Source organism: Bison bison, unplaced genomic scaffold, assembly GCF_000754665.1.
Source record: "Bison bison bison isolate TAMUID 2011002044 unplaced genomic scaffold, Bison_UMD1.0 scf7180017862188, whole genome shotgun sequence".
In the NCBI taxonomy this organism is placed as follows: Eukaryota; Metazoa; Chordata; class Mammalia; order Artiodactyla; family Bovidae; genus Bison; species Bison bison.
This window is the reverse complement of record NW_011492760.1, coordinates 477,845-490,801: the sequence shown is the minus strand read 5'-3', so window position 1 is coordinate 490,801 and position 12,957 is coordinate 477,845. Positions and strand designations below refer to the sequence as shown.

At 46.9% G+C, this 12,957-nt stretch overlaps 1 protein-coding gene across 7 annotated transcripts in view; it reads left to right on the top strand.

Annotated features, from left to right (window-relative positions):
- Positions 1–132: 132 nt before the first annotated feature.
- Positions 133–12,957, top strand: part of ECI2 (enoyl-CoA delta isomerase 2) — a 16,867-nt gene continuing 4,042 nt past the window's right edge. Inside the window, exons 1-9 of one of the 7 annotated variants that reach the window (XM_010832748.1) lie at positions 705–818; positions 2,257–2,290; positions 2,379–2,532; positions 4,571–4,669; positions 4,883–5,071; positions 5,295–5,364; positions 8,601–8,703; positions 9,407–9,527; positions 12,725–12,797. In XM_010832748.1, the coding sequence (XP_010831050.1) occupies positions 785–818; positions 2,257–2,290; positions 2,379–2,532; positions 4,571–4,669; positions 4,883–5,071; positions 5,295–5,364; positions 8,601–8,703; positions 9,407–9,527; positions 12,725–12,797 (877 nt within the window). In that variant the 5' untranslated portion in view covers positions 705–784. Of the gene's footprint in view, positions 388–566; positions 640–691; positions 819–848; positions 1,032–2,256; positions 2,533–4,570; positions 4,670–4,882; positions 5,072–5,294; positions 5,365–8,600; positions 8,704–9,406; positions 9,528–12,724; positions 12,798–12,957 lie in introns of those variants that run through there. The other 6 variants (XM_010832750.1, XM_010832749.1, XM_010832753.1 and 3 more) reach the window with 6 other exon arrangements.

Below are 12,957 nucleotides of genomic sequence, written 5' to 3'. Positions count from 1 at the left end.
TTTACCACTGAGGCACCAGGGAAGCCTAATGTAAAACCAGAAGGCTAATTTTACTGAATGGCATTAATTCAAAGTTTGGTCTCAGTCTTTGAAAATTACATTATTGCAGAGGAGGTGATACATTTGTTATGTTTGGGATTTATTCATAACTTATTTTAATCATCTTGGATGCGAGTCATTGCTGTAAACATCCATTGTTTATGACCTCACTGCTGTGCTGTGATGCTTTTCCCTTCCCTCTGCTTATGGTGTGTGCTTAAAAAGGACTTAGCCACGCTTGCTGTCCCCACTCTGCTGCTGGCTCTTTAGACTGCTGGAGGTGAGGACTGAGCGTGTCTGCTCAGTGAGTGTCACAGCCTAGCATCCAGGCCAAGTAGATTCCCCCAGGTAGGTCCTCCACCTCTCTTAAGAAAGAAGCGCTATCTGCAACACCAACCAGTTTTCCTTCTGAAAACCTACCTTCCTTCTCCTCTCCTGTTATCTGTGTGTGTGCTGGGACTCAGGTGTTTGCTGAGCAGAGTTAGGCATTGACCTGATAAAAGATTATACTTTGTTAATCAGTGACTACATCATTGAGCAAAAGGCTCTTGTGCCCTTGGAGCAGAAGACCAAGTTCCAGCAGCAGGAGCTGGCAGCAAAGTACGGATTTATTGCAGGACTCCAAGGGGGTGGGAGAAGGAGCCACAGAAACCCCCTCAGGGGTTTTTTGGGGGGAAGGGGGGAGAGCAGAGAAGCTGAAGTTAATTATCCTCTGTTGACAGTAATCATTGGATGTCTCTGGTTTATGACTCTCTGGCCAGGTGGTCCGTGGCTTGGAGGTCTGTGGGCTTATGCTGCTCTGGAGAAATAGCCTGAGTTTGCATGTTTCAAGGGCTGTTTAGAACGGCAGTTTTAGTGCAAGAACGATAGTATCGGCAGCAGCAGTTTTAGTCGTCTGACTGGTTTCATAGTGCTCAGTTCGCCCAGCATTGAGGTCAGAGGGGACGAGAAAGGGGACGGAATTTGGGGCATAAGAACGACTCACAAAGTCGGTAAGGAAATTTGGTCCTAGAGGGACGCAGGTTCAGCTGCAGAGGCTGCGTCTGGATCTTGGGATGCTGAGTTCTTCCTGTACACTTTACCCGGTGGTCTCGGTGTCCTTATTTTGTCTGTGGGGTGCGTGTGCACTTGGTCGTGTCCGACTCTTTGTGACCCCATTGGTTGTGGCCCTCCAGGCTCCTCTGTCCATGGGGTTCTCTGGGCAATAATACTGGAGTGGGTTGCCGTTATACTCAGAGGTTGAGATTGTCAAGTGTTTTATTTGACATGGGTCCGTGCCGGGAATTATAATCATTTCACAAGCCAGAAGTATACAGGATAGTGTCTCTTAATAAGCCAGTAAAGAGTTTTGACTTTGCCATCCAAGAGCTGGGCTTCACTTGTGGCTGGCTCAGCTGGTAAAATAATCCACCTACGATGCAGAAGACCTGGCTTCAATCCGTGGGTTGGGAAGACCCCCTGGAGAAGGGAAAGGCTACCCACTTCAGTATTGTGGCCTGAAGAATTCCATATAGTCCATGGGGTCGCAGTCAGACATGACTGAGCAACTTTCACTTTTCCAAGAGATAATGGCCAGCTGCCAGCCTCAAAATAAAAGTCTCTTGATGCTGGAGCAGTTTGCCTGGGTGGCCAGACAGGCGGATTCCACGTTTAGCTTTTGCCACTGCTGATAAGAGTCCCCTTCACCATGGCAGGAACGAGTGCCCCAAGGTCTTGGAGAGTTATTTAGATCAGCAGAGGGGAGCTTTACCCAGGCTGAAACTCTCAGATCATCCCCACAAACTCGGCATTTACAGTCTGAATGTCCCTTCCCCGCAGTTGCTTCAGCGGTTTTGTCTGTTTGTTTTTAGCTGTACCGGCTCTTGCAGCCTGTGGGATCTAGTTCCCTGACTAGGGATCAGACCCAGGCTCCCTCCATTGGGAGCACAGCATCTTAGCCATGGGACCACCAGGGAGGTCCCTCATAAAACAACTGTGCTTCTAAAAAGAACATTTTTTTGCTCTTTGCCACCATCAAGTGGGTTAAAACAACTTCAGTTGCACAGGAGGCTTGGCAGCTCTCAGATCCTGCCTGGCGCCCCTGCCCCCCACCTCCTCCCAGGCCTCTTATTTACTTCCTGCCTCTGACAACGTTACCGGGCTCCCTGGCTTCTGGCTGCTTTTATCTCTGAGGGCCTTCCTTACCGAAGTTAGCTTCTGTCTGGATTTCTTATCCAGGGACCAGTTTGGAAACCACTAACCACTGGCTGAGGCAAGTGCAAGGCAAATATTGCTGGAGAAACGTAGCACTTCGGCGTGGAGGCGTTGGAAACAGTTATGAACTCGCCTGCGGGTTTCAGCCCCCTGCAGGTCCCAGCCCTTGGGTTACACGTGGGCGGCCCCGCCATGCTAGCCAGCCAGAAGGACTTTAACAACGCGGTGAGCCAGGTGAAGCTCCTGAAGGAGGATCCGGGCAATGAGGTGAAGCTGAAACTCTACGCACTCTACAAGCAGGTGAGCACCGCAGGTGTTTGGGAGAGAAGCATCTTGAGCACAGGGGTCCTCAGATAGACACGCTGTCTGTTGCTCTGAGAAGACAGCCTGAGTGCGTTGCTGGCTTTCCTCTAAAGAGTGTATGCGTGAGAGTTTATTGGATAAGATTCAGAGCACTGTTAAGGCAAACAGTCACTCCTTAGGATCACTGCGGAGTAAAAGAGACTTCAGAGATACAGCAACCAGCACGACAAGGCACGGCCAGCCGGCAGCGTGGCCTTGAGACAGCTGGGAAACTTGAATAGGGATCGAGTATTAGATGACACCTAGGAACTATTCTTAATAGCATCATGGTTATATAAGAAAAATTGATTTTTTTTTTTTAGGAGTGCATACTAAGTACATGGAGTGAAAAATGGTGTGGTGTTTGCCATTCTCTAAAAAAATTAAGCATAAACGGAAAAGGATGGTTGAAGCAAATATAGCAAAAATGAGAGTTAATTGAATTTGCGGGCTGAATATTGGGAGTTCATTATAATATTCTACTCTTACATATATTTGAAAATCTTTATAAAAACATTTCAAAACTTGAGTTTTCAGTTACAGTGTCTGAAAACTATCCAGAAAGTCAGACCCTCTGGGCTCCTGTGTCCTCTTTTTCTCTGTGATCCCTGTGAGCCCCTCTTACTTTGATACTAGTGTGTATATTAAAGAATTTAACCTTGCCCCACAAGGTTCTGACCCTTGCCCTTGGCTTCTGGGAGGTAATTTCTAAGCCCTTGAAATGCCAAGCAGGATAGACCGAGTCTTTGTTTGCCTGGAGAGTCTAAGGATGGGATTTAGAGGGGACTGGCCCCCCAGGTAGAGTTGGAGCGGAGGCTGCAGTTACAGAGAATCACTCAGAAGTGGCGGAGCCCCAGGGAAAACTCTGAACACCAAGGAGGCTTGGATGAGCTTCCCTGGTGGCAGGACGCTGTGTGTGCATCACATGGCAGCTGGGACTGGGAAAGTACACAGTCCTGACTCTGCAGTGGCCGCTGGGGGCGGGTCACACTCATCTCTCCTTTACTCCACCGCTGTGCTCCTTCCTTGCTGATCTGAGTCCTGTCTTTTCCCTGCCTCCCCTCACCCCCACCCCCCACCCCCCCACTGCAATGACTGGTAACCGGGAGGACGAGAGTGTGTCCTGTGAGCCATCCTCCGGGTCATTGCCCAGAGTCAGCACTTCCAGGAGCCCCTGGTCTCACACCCATGTGTCACAAGTGGGGGGCAGTCTTATGGCCCGTGTTGCCTCTAGCATCCCCGATGGCTAACTCTTGAGAAATAAGTCTTTTTCTTCGGACCATCTTAGCCTCCTTTACTGTCTTCGTCTTTCAAAGCCTCTCTCTTATTTTCTCTTTTAGCTAGAAATATGACAATTAAAAGCATGGTTATTAAATGGAGTTTTAAGTTGCCATTTCTGAAAAGAATAGTGCATATATATTTTTTTAATCTCAAAACACTCACTGCACCTCCCCCTCCCCAACTGCATGTCCTTCAGTTAGGTGTCCTAAGGGCCAGTGGCTCCGGTGCCCACCCCTGCCCCCGCCCCCGCCCCCCTCTGGGGCAGCTCTGTTGCTCACTTACCGGACATCCACCACCACAGATTTGTGAGGAACTGGTGGGGAGTGGTACCTTTGAATGAGCTTTCAGGATATACCGTGTTTTCTAAGTGTTTGTTGGCTAGTTTCCTTTAAAGACTGCTTGAACCATCGATACAAACCTAATGAACGATTAGTTTTTTGAAAGCATTTCCCCAAACCCTGATCTTGCATTATGTTCATACGGAGGCAATTATAACTTTAGGGACTGATAACCCATAATAGCCTATTTTGGCTCTCCAGTCTTTTTTCTCCTGTTTGAGAGGGCAGGGGAGAGGAGAGTTCAGATCAGTCTCTGCCTTGTGAAGCTGCCTGGGAGAGGAGGCACCATCATGCCAGTGTGCATTGCATGGATCTCAGCTGTTTAAGGCCCAGTTTGCATGTGCGTTTGACCAGTAATTGCCCCTCTCCTTTCACAGGCCACTGAAGGACCTTGTAACGTGCCCAAACCAGGTATGCTGGGCTTTATCAATAAGACCAAATGGGATGCATGGAACGCTCTTGGCAGTCTGTCCAAGGTACATGGACTCCCATCCTGCTTTTATTTCACTTACTGTGCTCCTAAGGGAGGTGGGTGTTTCTCCCTATTAAGACATAAAGATGAGCCCTCTGGGGATAGAGGTCCCTATATCCAACCAGGACCTTCATTGCCATCAGGTGTACTGAGTAGGACAGGAAGTGTCTCAAAATGCTTGTTCATTAACTGGGCTGAAATCACCATCTCTCTTTAGGAAGCTGCCCGACAGAACTACGTGGACTTGGTGTCCAGGCTGAGTGCTTCCTCTGAGTCCCCCAGCCCAGAGGCCCCTGCAGCAGACAGGAAGCAACCGGAAAGCGATAGCCTGGTGGTGACCTCCGAAGACGGCATCACCACCATCAGGTTGAACCGTCCAGCCAAAAAAAATGCTCTCACCACTCAGGTAACGCCATCTGCCCCGGGAGTCCGTCCTGCTTGTCTTGTCTCCTCTGTTTCACTCAAAAACCGTAGTGTATCAGCATCCTTCTTGGTTCTGTAAATACAGCCGAGGTAAGCGTTTGGCACTTTGCAAAGAGTGGGCTTGCAGACAGACGTGGAGAGGACCCACTGGGTAGGAATGATCGTTTTCGGCTTTCTCCTTTCCTTGTCTTCCCTCTTTCACGCAGATGTATCGTGACATCATAGCTGCACTTCAGGCTGCAAGCAAGGATGAGTCAGCCATAACTGTTTTAACAGGTAAGACATTTCCTTGGATTTCTTAATTAGATTTCTGTTTGGGGGCGGGGGAGGATGTTCTCCTAGAAAAGAAATTGAGTAAATAAGCTCTATTATCTTTTCTAGTGCTGAGATACCCTAATTCTTAAATATATAAACAATATGGTAAGACATAGGATTGATATCTTTATCATGTAAAAAGCAGGTACAATTTGGTAAGAAAAGTGCTAAACCTGTTAGATAAATTGGTGAGTAAAATGAATAGACAGTTTGATGAGAAAGTCTTGGCATCAAAGAAACAAGGAAAATGCAACCAGATTAATAAGTAAGAACACAAATAAAAATGATGAGATACCAGTTTATATTAATGCTTATCTGAATTAGCAAACTTTTATACTATACTGAATTTTGAGAAGATCATGGTAGAATAAATTCCCCTTGCTGACAGCAGCAGAAATGACTTTAAAAAGTGTTAGGTACCTTTTAAAAAGACAGCATTTGACAATATGTAAAATGCTCACATACTTTGACACAGGAATCTCCCAAAACATTCTAAATACTCTAAATAACCATAATAAACCATATGCTAGAACATCCTGTAGACTCTGTATTGCAAAAGCATTAAAAAGTGTAACTGTAGAGAGTCACCGTATAGAAAAATGTTTACGAAATAAAACATTAGCAATTATATCAGCACTGTGATAATTATTGGAAAATATGGATGCTGATGGGCCTGGGCTGATGAGAACTTGATGATTGAACTTGGTAGGGGCTTTGCATGTGTATAGCGGTGAAGGCTAAGGTTCTGGACGCAGATCAACTTGAGTTTAAATCCCAGCTTCACTTCTTACTACTTGTGGGTGAATTCTGCTTCCTAAGTGGAGAAGACAGTGTCTTCCTAACCCTACAGAGTGGTCAAGATAGTGACCTGAGGCAGAGCAGGGCAGGGCTCACACCGCACTTGGGAGGCGGGAGCCACCGCTGTGTGTTGGCATGGCAGAAGCAGGAGTCATTTTATTTTATTTATCTTGTCTTTTGGCTGCACCATGCAGCTTGTGGGATCTTAGTTCCCCAATCAGGGACTGAACTCCCGTCTTGTCAGTGAAGAGTCCTAACCCCTGGATCACCAGGGAATCCCCAGGAGTGATTTTAATTTTCATTGAAATTTGTAAAATATATAATATCAGAGCACTTTTAGTTTAAAAAAAAAAAAGAGAGAGAGAGGTGAGGAGAAAGATCCCTAACAGCTAATGAGAAAGAGTGAAGTGGGGAAGACGCAAAGACGCTCTGGCATCCCCTGTGTATGCCTAGGAGCAGGATCCCCTGTGTATGCCTAGGAGCAGGAAGGCAACGGGGACAGTCCAGAGGCAGCACTAGCTGCTTATAGGAGAGGAACAGTTTCTGATTTTTTAGTTAACATTTTTTAAACTGAATGTACAATGCAGGCGCATCATTTTTTAAAAACCCAAAGACTGAAATGCACATAACTAAACTAAAACCCCAGGCCTGCATCCTAAAACACCTCAGCTTTTCTTGAGCCTTCTAGAAACTGCCTGTGTGTGTGTGTGTGATTCTCCCTACCCCTCCTTTTGTAAACAGAAGAGGAAGCACATAATACACACACACTATACCTACCTTTCTGTCCTAACTGCTGTCCTGAAAATTTGTTCTCAGTCAGCACCTGCACATCTAAGTTTTCCTCTGCAGGACTGCAAAGTATGAAAGTTTCAGGACTCCATAATTTGTTTCATTATTCCTCTGTCAGTGAACAGGTGGGTTGTACTTAGTCTTTTGCTATTAAAATCATGCTGCAAGGAATATCCTCAGGCATACATCTTTCAGTAAATATGCAAAGATATCCATGTTGTAAAAGTGAAACTGCTGAATTTCATATTAGCTGGTCATAACGGCTAACGTTTGTATCATACTTCCTGTTTGCCGAGCATTGGGCTAAGCATTTTAATTTGTTTGGTAGCTTTCTTAATTCTTAACTCTTCTAAGCTTTCTTGCAATAACCCTATGATATTAGGCCCTATTATTACTAGTATTTTACAAGTAAGAAAACGGAAAGATTAAGTGCTGATAAATAGTGCTTGTTCTCTGGGCTTCCCAGGCGGCGCTAGTGAAGAAGCTGCCTGCCAGTGCAAGAGACATAAGAGGTGCGGGTTTGACCCCTGGATTAGGAAGATCCCCTGAAGGAGGGCATGGCAACCCACTCCAGTATTCCTGCCTGGAGACTCTCCATACCCAGAGGAGCCTATACAGTCCAAAGTGTCACAAAGAGTCAGACGTGGCTTAGCACACGTGCTTGTCCTATAGTTATCTTCTATATACCCTTCACTTTTGGTTTCTTACTTTCTCTTTTTATCTAAGCGTTGTAATAATAGGTCCTTCAGTTTTCAGAAAGGATTTTGTTTGTTTTGCATTGCTGTTATCAATTCCTGGCTTATAATCAGAGATGATCAGTTTTTCTAATTTTTTTTTAGAATCTGTTAAAATTTCATGTGTACTAGATATATATTGAAATCTCTACCTTGAAGATTAAGAAGCAAAAAAATGGCCAATTGTTTTATATCATCCACAAACACTTAAAAAGTAACTTCAGGGACATCCTTGGTGGTCCAGTCACTCCCTGCTCCCTATGCAAGGGACACAGATTTGATCCGTGGTCAGGGAAACTAACATCCCATATGCCACACAGCCTGGCCAAGTAATAACAATAAGTATTTAAATTTTTAAAAAATTTTAAGAATTAAAAGTAAATTCACTCTTGGTTAGTAAGGTGTAGAGTTATAATTATGTCGATTAGACTTGCCTTTCTAATTCATGTCATATAGATTCCGTAAATTCTGCTTTCCCTTCTAACTTTCTGTCTCGGACTGAGAAGAGCAAGCTGAAGGCAACTGTTACTTTGTGATGGTGCCTCTCTGGGCCCATCGAGCGCCGGGTGACCCGCCCCAGAGCCTCACACGCGCTGTCAGCTCCGGAGAACACCCCCGCCCTGTGCCCGTACCCGCCCCCGCCTCCCCGAGCCCCGAGATGAGATCAGAGCCCCCCAGCCTGCTCTCGCGTCCCTTCGTGGCCCAGCCGCGTTGCCTGCGTTTGTCAGCGTGTCCTTAATGCAGCGTCTGGTCAGCCAGGGCGGGCACCCCCGCGGGTTCACGGTGCTCTCGCAGAGCGCGGCGCCGAGCCTGGCGCCCAGGAGGTGCCCGGAGCGGCGGGTGCCTGAGTGGCGCGCCCATGGCTTGTGTTCGCAGGCAGCGGGGACTACTACTGCAGCGGGAACGACCTGACCAACTTCACGCATCTGCCCGCCGGCGGGCTGGAGGAGATGGCCAGGAGCGCGGCCGCCCTCCTGAGGTGAGGGGCCGGCTGACCCGGGGGCTCGCCCGGTTCATCAGGGCGTCTGAGCTTGCAGAAAAGAGAAACACTGGTTCCCTGTGGTCGGCGGTGACTTCCGACAAGCGTACTTGTCCGGCCGCCGTCAGGAAGGGCGTCTGGTTCCTCGCGGTGACTCCCGTTCCCCTGAGCGCTCCTCACGGGAGGGCCCGGCAGCCAGCTCCCGGCGCGCTCTCAGTTCTCCGCGTCGAGGCAGCGGCGGTCACGACTCAGCGACAGCGCCACCGCCGCCGCACCGAGGCCGGAGGAGCCGAGCGCCGTCTCCCGGGCTGGGGGAGGCCTCGCTGCCGGGACCGCTGCGCCCAGGGGGCTGGAGGCGGGCCCTGCTGCCCAGCCGCTTCTGATGCCCGGCGCTCTGCTGCCCAGCACGCCGGGACCCCGCGGCCCGTGCTGACTCCGAGTCGGCCGCTGACTCACGGCCCTGACTGAAGGCCCAGGACGCAGGATGTGGACCGAGGCCGGCCCCGGGGTCCCTGCAGGCACCCCTCCAGTGCCCCGCAGACGGGGCCCGGGTGAATCGCGGGCTGCAGGCCGGGGAGGTGCCGGGAGCTGGAAACGTCTCCAGCCCGCCCAGAGAAGCGCGTTCCGGACCCCGGTCCTGCTTGTACCTCGGTGACGCTGCTTGGGAACAGCTCAACACGCCTGTCTATTTCCGTGTCTGCAGGGATTTCGTCAACTGTTTCATAGACTTCCCGAAGCCTCTGGTGGCCGTGGTGAATGGTCCGGCCGTGGGGATCTCCGTCACCATCCTCGGGCTGTTTGACGTCGTTTACGCGACCGACCGGGTAAGTCCGCGGGCAGAAGCGAGTGATGTCAGGCTGGGGAAGACACGCTCCTCCAAACGCTGCTTTGGCGTTGCCGGTAGTAAACAGGGCATGTGGTCGGGGTTAGAAGGGATGAAAGTTACATTTTCCCCAAAGAATTAGTCTGCCTTGACATGCTGTATTCTTCCTTCACTCTTAACCTGAATTTTCCTAAACACCAGTGTCGTCATGAACATTGTCCCAGCCCTTTTGGTTCTGTTTATTCTCAGCCTATGACACGAGTTATTCAACTTTGCTCTAAAATAGTCAGGAGACCTTCAGACTTGCAAGCATGGGTAAAAAAAAAAAAGCAGCTTTGAAGGTTATGCAAGTGAGTTATTTGATCTTTTTTTTTTTTCAGTGTAAATGAACCCTGGAATCTAGAAATCTAGACTAAGAAAGGACTTTCAGGCAGTATCTACCTTCACTCCCCACCCCCACCCCGCCCTTAGCAGATAAGAAAACCGAAGCTCAGAGAAGTTACTGCCTCATGCTCACCATTGAATTATATAGATTTTCACTTCATTTCCTACTATAGTAGTAATGTATGTCATAGTAGAAAATAAAAATTTGGAAAATATGGAAAAGTACAAAGAAAACAGTTGATTTAAAAATCACTCCTTGGGACTTGCCTAGCGGTCCAGTGGCTAAGACTCCACACTCCCAATGCAGGGGGCCCAGGTCCACCCCGGTCAGGGAATTGGACCCCACGTGCCAACCAAGAGTTTGCATGCCACAGCTAAAGCCCCCTCGTGCCACAGTGCAGAGCCTGCGTGCCACCACTAAACCCGCCGTGGCCAGGTAGATAAATGCTAAATATTTTTAAAAAATAAAATCACTCCTCTCCCCACTCGGAGATAAGCAGCGCTAACACTTGGGTTATTTAGCTTACCTAATTTAACAAGTCCCCGACACTGGAACCCTAGCATGCCTAGTTCTTTTCCTTATAAACAAAGATGATGTGATAAACATTTATCTTAGCACCTTGACCCTAGAACTTCTCCTGTAGAACTAATAACCACCTCTTAGGGTTATCAGAGTCTTAGAGTGACTCTTGCTTTTGTGGCAATGAAATTTGCTGATGTACACATATCCTTGCAGCGAACAGTTGGTTTTTGCTGCTGAAGAGATGCCTGGTTTTGTTGGAGGTACCTTCTCCAGTAACAGGGCCATTTATAAGGGGCCTTTACTCCCATCACTGACTGGGTTCCTTTCAATCCGATTGGGCATATTGTCAGATCTAATACTTATTAATAATTTCCCCGTAAAAATAGCAAGTGCAATTCTAGACGCTTGGCCACCTAACCTTTGTAGGTAGAACTTTCTGCCCAAAGGCAGAACTTCACAGTCTTCAGTCCCATTCTGTGTGTTAAATGACCCATCCGTTGATCTGCTTTGAGCAGGGTAAGAGCAGAAGTTCCTGACCTGAAGTTGGTGGTCTCTTTCTGTAGGACTTGAAAGCCAAATAGTGTCATATTTGCATCTTACTCTCCCACTAGATTCCAAATGATTGTCATGAGCATCATCTTGATAAAGATTCCTAAGACTCCGTCTTACGATACAACTTAAATTAAAATTGAAATCAGAGGGAAATGTGTGTGTATTATATATGCTGACAGATTGGGCCCACAGTAAGATATTTGACAGATAGTGACCACCACTAAGATTTCACCCAACTGAATTAAATCAAGATTCAATTTCAAATCAGAGAAAGACACAGAAGAAAGAAGCTGTGGAGAGAAATTGATTTTATAGGATCTGTTCATTCCTGGCTTCTTGAATGTATACCATATTAAATGTGGGTTAACATTTAACCCATATAACCAATTATTCTTTATTATGGGCAGTAGGTCATGCCTGCCTATTAGCGTCTCCGTCAGCAAACAGCACCTTTCTCCTTTGAGCTCATGAAAAGGTGGAAGTCATAACAATAGTAGATAATTGAGTGGTCAGTCCACAGGAGACACTCTGCTGATGCCCATTACACATATTCAGTAAGCACCCACAGTAATGGCCCCGTGAGGCAGGGGCTCTCATCCCCATTTCACAGATGAGAAAACCATGGCACAGAGGTCAAGAAGCTCCAGGGTCACCAGGCAGCCTGACGCCAGTATCTGACCGTCTCTGCCTCTATTGCTCTTGTTTCTGAAGTTCACTCAGTGTTGCTTATAATAATGTTTGTAAGTAAGTAAATGCTGCAGAGCTTTAGCTTTCCGTGGACCTGTTTGTGACACTTTCCAAGGTTGGCTCCTTTGTTTTTTGATTATGTTCCTTCTCAGCACATTTTCTCCAAAAGGCTTTCTTTTGGGGGCAAAAGAGAAGGCAGGTGCCTTTAATTACTGTTTTCCGTATACTTTTATTATTTTGATTTGTATGTGTCGCACATCATATGTTTTTATCTTTTAACAGTATTCATTGAAAAAACCTCAACATGTCTGATTATGGAAAAATGAAGTCTAAATATGCTGTTTACAGAATTGTGAATTATAAGTTAATTTCCTAAGAACTTTTCGTTCATCAAGAAACACAAAAATATTTCTGACATCTAGGAAAACACAGAAAACACAGTTATTGTAGTTGAATAACTGACTGACTCTGTAGCCTAAATAACCAATATTAAAGTAGTTTTGGGTATTTAAAGCCAATCAAAAACCTCTGGGGCAAAATCAAGACAATTGAGAAAACAATAGAGGCTAACCTTGCTAGTATAGTTTTAAAAATGAATCAGTGAGGTGATGGATCAACAGTGTAATACAGAAATGCAAGCTGGAGAGGAATCATACGGCTCACAGAAAAGGAAGTGTAAACGGCTCTTAAAAATATGAGACAGACACCATTAAGAAAAGGATTTGTAAACAGAACATGTAAGAAACTCTTACAGCTCAATAATAAAAAGATAACCAAGCCAACTTAAAAACAGTGGACAGAGAATTGCAAGTTACTTCACCAAAGGAGACACTAAATAGCTGATAAACATGTGAAAAGATGCTCAGCATCATTAGCCGTCATTGTTTAGTTGCTCAGTCATGGGTGACGCTTTTGTGACCCCGTGGACTGTAGCCCACCAGGCTCCTGTGTCCATGGGATTTCCCAGGCAAGGATACTGGAGTGGGTTGCCCTTTCCACTTCCAGGGGATCTTCCCGACCCAGGGATCGAACCCAGGCCTTCTGCATTGCAGGTGGATTCTTTACCGTGGAGCCACCAAGGGATTAAAACCACACCAAGACACCATGATACACCTATGAGACCGGGTAAAATTGAAAAGACTGATGATGACAAGGTTTAGGGAGAACTTGGAGCATTTGGAACATACACCGCTGGTGGCATTGCTGAATGGTGCAGCCTCTCTGAAAATAGTCTGGCAACTTCTTAGAGAGTTAAACCACACATTTACCACACAGCTCAGCAATT